This window comes from Rattus norvegicus, chromosome 1, assembly GCF_036323735.1.
Source record: "Rattus norvegicus strain BN/NHsdMcwi chromosome 1, GRCr8, whole genome shotgun sequence".
NCBI lineage: Eukaryota > Metazoa > Chordata > Mammalia > Rodentia > Muridae > Rattus > Rattus norvegicus.
Window position 1 is genome coordinate 186,586,990 of NC_086019.1, and position 8,587 is coordinate 186,595,576.

At 44.0% G+C, this 8,587-nt stretch overlaps 1 protein-coding gene across 5 annotated transcripts in view; it reads left to right on the top strand.

Annotated features, from left to right (window-relative positions):
- The window catches only part of Prkcb (protein kinase C, beta), a 331,347-nt gene extending 323,593 nt beyond the window's left edge, over positions 1-7,754 (top strand). For 2 of the 5 annotated variants that reach the window (XM_039101234.2, NM_001172305.1), the window contains one exon: positions 7,097-7,754. In XM_039101234.2, coding sequence (XP_038957162.1) covers positions 7,097-7,249 — 153 coding nt within the window. In that variant the 3' untranslated portion in view covers positions 7,250-7,754. Of the gene's footprint in view, positions 1-944 lie in introns of all 5 variants that reach the window. The other 3 variants (XM_039101232.2, XM_039101236.2, NM_012713.4) reach the window with 2 other exon arrangements.
- Positions 7,755-8,587: the final 833 nt, after the last annotated feature.

Consider the following 8,587-nt stretch of genomic DNA (forward strand, 5'->3'; position numbering starts at 1 on the left):
CCAGCAAAGCTCCGCCTCTTAAGCCTGTCACAACTTTCCAAAACAATGTTATCAGCTGAGGAGCAAGTGTCTGAACCCTCACACATATGGGAGACACTGAACATTCAAACGGCAACGCCTCCTGTAAACACTAGAATCCTGAGGGTGTCTGTGCACATGGGCTATGCTGGGAACGCAACAAGAGCAAGAACTCTGATATAGTAGTTCATCTCTCTCCTTGGGCAGGAGTTTAGCGTGTGCATGCGAATTTCCTTCCACACCAGGTCTTCCTATTTGGAGAGAGAGAGAGTGATTTTACCTTCTGGAACCTTGTAATTAAGGGCCAATGATTAATCCAGCTATCTGGGACTTTGTGGTGACACTGAGAGCTTATGTTTGGGTTCTTCCTCCATTGGCTGATTTTGAAAACTATATTCTGTTGAGCTAGAAGCAACTATAGTTCCTGATCAAGAGCAGCAGGATGGCACTTTAAGGGATCTGCTGCTATAAATGTTGAGCTCTCCAGGTGATGTATGAATGTCATTATTTGACATCTGACACCCATTAAAGATGGGAAGTACCTTAATCTCATGTCTTTCAACAGATGGCCTTGTCTGACTCATTGGGGGTGGGTGACTCGGTGGGGACATGCCACATGCTGCTAGCCCCACCTCCTCATGCCTTTGGTGTACCTTTCCTGACTTCCCAAAAGGAAACCAGGAGTGACCTGAGAGATTCAGCACCCAAAAGCTGGGAGCCCAAGGTCGTGTAGCAAAGGTCATGAGAATTTTGCATTTTACATTGCTCTCATTTCGGATCATTGAAACAGCCTCTCTGCGTTTCCGGAAGGGAAGGGATTGGAGAAAAACCACACCCGGTTCCGTTCAGTTCTGTTTTATTTTGGCTTTTATTTTTGTTTTGTTTTTTTTCCACCCACCACAAGTTCTTTTCTCCCCCTCTCATAGTGTGGGCGAAACGCTGAAAACTTCGACCGGTTTTTCACCCGCCATCCACCAGTCCTAACACCTCCTGACCAGGAAGTCATCAGGAATATTGACCAATCAGAATTCGAAGGATTTTCCTTTGTTAACTCTGAATTTTTAAAACCCGAAGTCAAGAGCTAAGTAGATCTGTAGACCTCCGTCCTTCATTTCTGTCATTCAAGCTCAACAGCTATCATGGTGACATTTTTTTTCTTTTCCATTGCCAAGTTACATCCGTGTTTTCTTTTCTGATGAGGCTAGAGTGGCCATGTTTCAGAACCCAAATGTCCTCAAGTAGTTTGGAGCATCTCGAGGAGATGGAATTATGCAGGTGGCATGTAGAAAGTGCTGCATAATCGAGACACGCTCAGAGCCCTACTATGTGCATCCCTAGCATGTCGGCTCACAGGCCCCCAGGGGAGAGAAAATGCTTGCTTTTCTCCCTGGTCCTCTGCACTGCCATTTTTACCCTGACCCCCAGTCTACATCCTTCCTACAAAATGGATAGACGAGCCAAATGCTAGCAACATTCTTCCACCTTCCCGGCTGGGAGCTTGGCTTGAATCCAAGTATATGGCTGCTTTGCCCTAGAGGGAATCCCTCCACGCTGCCTGTTCTGGAGGCAGTGGAGCTTTGAAAAGAACATGCTAAAAATAAAAATTTATTTTTATTTTTTTAACTCAATGTTAAGAAGATTATCTAAGTCCTGGGGAAAAAAGGAATGCGCTTTTAGACAAGTTTCCATCTAAAAGCACTTCCAGGGTCGAAGGCAACCAGCTTGTGTGCTGTCACCTTGCTGTAGTTTCTAATACTGTGTGTCTGATAGTGGTACCCTCATCCCCCAAACTACTCCAGAATGACATTTGGCACTGTTCTTAGAACCACATGGTCACTCTAGCAAGGTCCTAAAGGACCCTGATTCTACATTACATTTCAAATGTTACTTGCTTTTTTTTTTAATTTCTGTCATCATTGAAATGCAAAAAGAAAAAAAAGAAAGAAAAAGAAAAAAATTACTCACTTTGTTACACATGCTTTAAAATCTGTGTCCAGATGTTATTAACCATAATGCCCTGCTTTGTTCAACCAAGAAGACGGCTATGGAACCCAGCAGAGTTCTGCCTGTGGGGTGGGGACTTGTCTAGATATACCACTGGTGTTGGAGAAGTAATTGTGTGCTCTGAGAAAGACACCATCTCTCCAAACCATGATGGGTGCATTCTTCAGTTTGATGTCATTTTGCAAGATGTTTGTGGGAATGTTTATTTGCACTTCGGTATCTGTTCTGATAATTTTCTCCTAGCATCAAGATACAATATAAAAAAAGAAAGAAAGAAAGAGAGAGAAAGAGAAAGAAAGAAAGAAAGAAGGAGAAAAAAGAAAGAAAAAGAGAAAGAGAAAGAAAGGAAGGAAAGAAGGAAGGAAGGAAAGAAGAAAACCTATTTCAAAGAAAAACGTTCCCTTTGAACAAGGAGGACCCACACTTCAGAGTAGGCTCTAAAGAAGGAATCCAAGAGAAAAGGGTTAAAGCTGGATCTTTATTAGCTTCAGCATTAACCAGCCAGAGAGTAGGACCTGGAGACTATTCAGGATGCCTGATGTCTTGGAATGGGGTGGGATAGACAGGCTGGAGCCTCCCATACCATCAGACTTCAGAGACCACATTCCCACAAGAGTCAAGCTAGGAACATTCCCAAGGCCCTTAAGCTTCTCATCAAAATTACCCCTCTTCCAAATTTGAGCATCCTTGAGCAAGCAACTCAGTTGAGCTCCCAGAAGTCCACGGGAGCCCCTGGAGCCGGAGAGACTTCATTTCTTCCTGAACGGATGGGCATGGCAGGTGGCCCCTTACCTTTGCCTATATCTTAGCACCCTGTTTTTCTCACACAGTCCTGAGGAGAATTCTTACCACAGGTCAAAAGATGTCTGGGTCCTCCATTGCTTCAGCGGGATCACACAGAAGCTTCCAAAGGACCATATCCTTGAAGTATATCTCATCTTTAAGAAGACTATGCCTTGGGGTTCTGCTGAGACAAAGACCCTTATAGTTCATTCTTTCCTGGACTCTTGCAACTCAGCTTTAAGCTTGGGGCATGTCCTGCTTAGATCATGTGAAGCAAGCTTGTTGTCCTAACTGACAGTCTTATGATATTAGCTACCAAGAGAGACCAGGACAATCCTGCTCCTCACTCTGTTATTGGGGCAACTGGCATCTGTAGAGTAGAAATAATTTCCTGCTTGGTTGGTCAGTGGCGATACAAACACAAGTATCCTGACCCCTGACAAAGGACTCTGTCTGTTCTGTAACAAAACAAATATTTCTGAGCCATGTGTCCACTCTCAGACAAGTTATGTAGGGTCTTTCATCTGGTCACTGGGTCACCAGGCCTTGGACATATGCTCAGAATAAAAACCACAGAGAAACCTTGTGCCATTGGCAAGTGATCTGAGACAACCTTAGAAACAGTGTAGGAAGGAATGATGGATAGATGGATGGATAGATGGATGGATGAATAGATGATAGATAGATAGATAGATAGATAGATAGATAGATAGATAGATAGATAGAATATGTAAATATATACACTACGCTCTACATTTTCAGATTCTTACCATTATGTTTTAAGGTCCTTAGTTGTCAGAAATAGATACGCAAGCCGCAGTGTCTGTTCCCTTAGTTTGATGAGGGTGGGTCAGAGAAGCTTCTGAGAAAGTAATGGATCATGAATCAGACCTCCCACTGCTTCCTCTTCCACCAGTTTTCTAGATCAGAGGAAGCCAAGAAACACTTTTCATCACATAAGATCTCTTATGAAATATTTTGCAATTCTATCCAAACAATAAATTATTTATTTTTTGCAACCATCCATTTTTGTATCCTCCATCCATTCAAGTAGCATTTATTGAACACCAACTGTGTGCCAGGCTGGGTGCCAGGATCCTGGTGAGAAATAATAAAGATGCAGTCCATCTCCTTCTCCCTCTTTCCCCAGCATACCATCTGTGGGAAAGATGGCCGTAAAACAAGTAATTGAAAACATGCTGTTGTCTAAAGTCTCTGAGCTTATTAAGAAAATCTTCCGATGGAGGTTTTCACAGCTTCTTAGTCTCTTGATAGACCATGTTTTGGAGCTGACGGCATCCTTTCCACCTAGATGTCTACAACAATCATGTACTACAGTGGGAAGAGAAAGAGTGAGGTGGGATGGACTCTTCTAGAAGGCCAATGACACAAGCTCCATACTTGATCTGACTAGAAGCTCCCACAACATGAACAGGTGCCCATGTCTTGTGGAGAAAGGGAACTAACTGGTTGTACAACTTACCACTGAGTCTGCAGTGTCCACTCTCATTGTATATCCATCACTCGGCTATCTGCAGGCCCTCAGAGGGGAATACCATTTCCTTTTAGATCACTGATGATTGAATCATGTGACCCTTGCTGGTTACATCCTGATCCCTCTAGCCCATCTGAAACAGACTTAAAAGACACACACACACACACACACACACACACACACACACACACACACACACACTTAACTTCTGGGAGAACTGAAGAAAAAAACATAAAAGAAATCTTAACTAAAGGTGCTGAAAACTGTGACCAATCATATGTCTGGATCCAAGAATCCACTTTTAAATCTTGTATATTTCTTACTGATCTCCTCCTCTAAGAAAGGATGGGGTCATGATAGACCCAAAGCAGGCCAGTGGAATTAACATTCTTCCTAGGATGGGTGTTTCTGGTCCCACATGGCTTCAGATGCAATTCTCAAAAGAATTGTCACAACAAAGGAGCCCATTCCCACTCAACATTGTATGGTAAAATTTTGGAGAATTTTCATGGGAAGGCCTACTCATGAGAGAAACTCATTAAAAGGAATTCTTATTTGGAACACATGGCTTACTGAAGCACAGCAAATTAAAAAAGGCTTCCAGAGTTGGAGCTGGTAGGAAGGAAGTTCTGTCACATGCTCTCAGGTAAGGATAGCTGGGTAGAAAGAGAACCCAAAAGAGGAGCTGCCTATCTTTTGCCCCCAGGTCTGCCTTTCTGTACACACAGAGCGTTGTGGCTTCCAGACCTCGTGCTCATACATAGTTGACTCCACACTGACTCCATTTACATAAGCCTTAGGACCTATGAAAATAACTGCTATCAGTTTTGCTTCAATGTGAAGAGGAATCTGCCTCAGGAATTAGGAAAAGCTAGGAAGTACCCCTTTAATGAAGTCTTCTTTATCGATTTGATGAGTACTTATGAACAGTCTGTTGTGTGCTCAGTAGCATTGGAAACACAATAGCACAGAAACAGACAAGTACCTTGCCCTCTTGGAGAAAAACAATGCAAATTCCCCAAAGCATAAGTGTGCTGAAGACAATGAGAAGGATGGGGCTTAAAGGATCAAGAAAGAGAAACAGTATTAAAGAGGCAGAAGGTATCCAAGCTCCCCTCCAGATACATAAAGTAGCAACATGGAGTGCCCAATCCTGGACACAAAAGCCCAGTATGAACAGGTCCCCACAAGAGATGACCCACCATGTAGGAAACAGCTTCATGAGTAGCCTTAGCCTTGTCTTCTATACTACCCTCTTCCAGATGACCTTCTGACACCAATTTGTCTCCCTCAGTCCCATAACCCTACTCAGACACCCTAATAGGAGGTACCTGTCACAGGGGAACATCCAGAAAGAAGTAGGTTAGAGCCTAGCAACAGGAAATTCTTATCAGCCAGTCTCCATTAGGGGCTAAACCTATTAAGATTGACCAAAGTGAATCAGCCAGTAAACTCTTGTGTAACACACCCTTGGCTTCAGCCAGGCACCTACGTGTTGCTAGTGAATCCCAGGAACCGTGAAAACAGTCTTCAGGCTGTCTCTCCAGCCAGTGTAGTTGTAATGAGGGGAGAATCAGCTGCTATGTGGTCAGATATAAATCTCCATCCCACTGCACAGGCTTGGGCAAGTCCCTTCATTGACCTATTTTCTCATATGCTCAACAGTGGGAGACAAGGACATCAGCTTTGCCTTCTCCAGACAGATGAGGTGAGATTGGGAAGGGCTAATAGGCTTGCAGGGGCCCTGGAGAGACCAGCACATCATAAAGTCACCCACATCCACATTCTCTGGTAGAACCTGCCTCAAACTAGTTACCAACTCCTGGACGCAGGCAGGCAGGCAGGCAGGCAGGCAGGCAGGCAGGCAGGCAGGCAGGCAGGCAAGCTAGCTGGCCAGGTTACCTACTCCAAGAATTGAGTAGTTTCATCTTTCAAGCTTTCCTTCATAGCTCTTGCTTTAAGTTTTGTATTGTTTCTTATGGAAGCACATCACCACCATCTTTGGAGAGACTCTGGCTAGTGAAGACCCAGATTCTACTCTTGTGTTCAGCTTTTGGGCAGCATTTCAAAGCCCAACTTTCACCAATCTCTTTTGGGGGGGGGGGCTGAATCGAAAATAGGAGTTAAGTAGACCCTAAGGGCCTGGCCAATTCTGAGCCAAATCTTCTGACACAGTTCTGGCACCAGCTAGGCTGTCTGTGGTCAGCAGTGAGTCTCAGACATTGTGAAGGTGAGGTGGGTGGTGTTTAGCTTCTTGGAGTGAACACTGAGCTGCTCTCCTTACATCGTCATTTGCCTTCTAAGAGCAATCTCTCTCTCTCTCTCTCTCTCTCTCTCTCTCTCTCTCTCTCTCTCTCTCTCTGTCAGCTCCTGGCCACAGGCGTTGTCATTGAGTTGTTCTCCTCCAGGATACTCATCTAAGAGCTAAGTCTATGGTGTTAGCTGTGAGGAAACAGTTACCAATGTAATTCACCTCAGAGTCAAAGCGTAGGACACTCCCCTCCACACAAACGCACACCTCTTCAGGGCGATTCTTTAAAAAAGAAAAATCAATGAATCTTTTCTTCTCATAGAAAATTGGCACCAAGTTTTCTCTCCCCGCCCCGCCCCAAAGCCAGCATATAATATGAACGGAGAGCTGATGTGAGGCATGCAGCTGCTAAAAGCTGTCAGCACAGGGCTTTCTGACTACTCAGGAGCTTTCCTCAGCCTTCTGGTAACTGGCATGTCCTGGTCATGTTTGCTGCTGCTGCTGCCGCTGCTTCTGTTTTAATGTGTTTGCTTTCCATTTGGCAGAGAGACAAGCGAGACACCTCCAACTTCGACAAAGAGTTCACCAGGCAGCCTGTGGAACTGACTCCCACTGACAAACTCTTCATCATGAACTTGGACCAAAATGAATTTGCTGGCTTCTCGTATACTAACCCAGAGTTTGTCATTAATGTGTAGGTGAATGCAGATTCCATCGCTGAGCCTGTGTGTAAGGCTGCAGGCTGAATGTCTATTATCAATTCCAGTCTTCCAGGATTCATGGTGCCTCTGTTGGCATCCGTCATGTGGAGAGCTTGTCTTAGAGGGCTTTTCTTTGTATGTATAGCTTGCTAGTTTGTTTTCTACATTTCAAAATGTTTAGTTTAGAATAAGTGCATTGCCCACTGATAGAGGTACAATTTTCCAGACTTCCAGAAACTCATCCAATGAACCAACAGTGTCAAAACTTAACTGTGTCCGATACCAAAATGCTTCAGTATTTGTAATTTTTAAAGTCAGATGCTGATGTTCCTGGTCAAAGTTTTTACAGTTACTCTCGAATATCTCCTTTGAATGCTACCTAAGCATGACCGGTATTTTTAAAAGTTGTGAGTAAGCTTTGCAGTTACTGTGAACTCTTGTCTCTTGGAGGAAACTTTTTGTTTAAGAATTGGTATGATTAAACTGAATTCATATATGCAAACCCTCCTGTGCACATGTCTGTTTTTTAACATACTACATTGCAGACAGGAAGAACATAAAGTGACATTGCCATGTGACAAGTATCCCTCACTAGCGTTGATTTTCTTTGCATGGAAATCATTATATACATATAAAATGGAACATTTCATATTAATTTAGTGGACTTTCAGATTTGAGGAGGCGAAAAGAAATCAGAAGATTGACAATAGTTGGGCTTTTCTTTCCATGTAGAAATAACTCTTTTAAAGAAAAAAAACAAAAACTACTTTGTATTGATTCTTTGTGAGTTCTGCATCAGGCACCCCAATCCCAATCACCTCCCAGTCCCTTCATAACCACCTTCTGCTCTTACAACCTCTGCTCCCCAAGAGAAAATTAAAAAAAAAAGAAACAAACAAGCAAACAAAGACATTGTCACAGTGTGTCCCACAGTACACCCTTTTGTCCACACATCTGCACTTGCAAGTGTTCATTGCAATGAGTCATTGGTCTGGTTCAAGGCCTTTGGCTTCTGCTACTCTATCAACATTGGATCCTCTTGGATATCTTGCTGTTGCCCTGTGTCATGGAGATCCTGAAGCTTTGAATCTGCAGTGTCATCCCTTTCATGAGCTCCAGCAACTCATAGATGAGAGGGATGTTGGGGTGGACCAACTCGAAGCCCTGGATCGGGGCCTGCGTGGTAGTTGAGTTGGTCAACCCACCAGCTCTCCCACACCCACACCACCAGGGCAAACTCTTCAGCACTGCCTGGGCTAGCTCACCTAATGCCACAGCTGACAGCTGACAAGGAGCAGGGCCAGCTGTCCATCTTCATGCCCTGAGGGCTGGCTC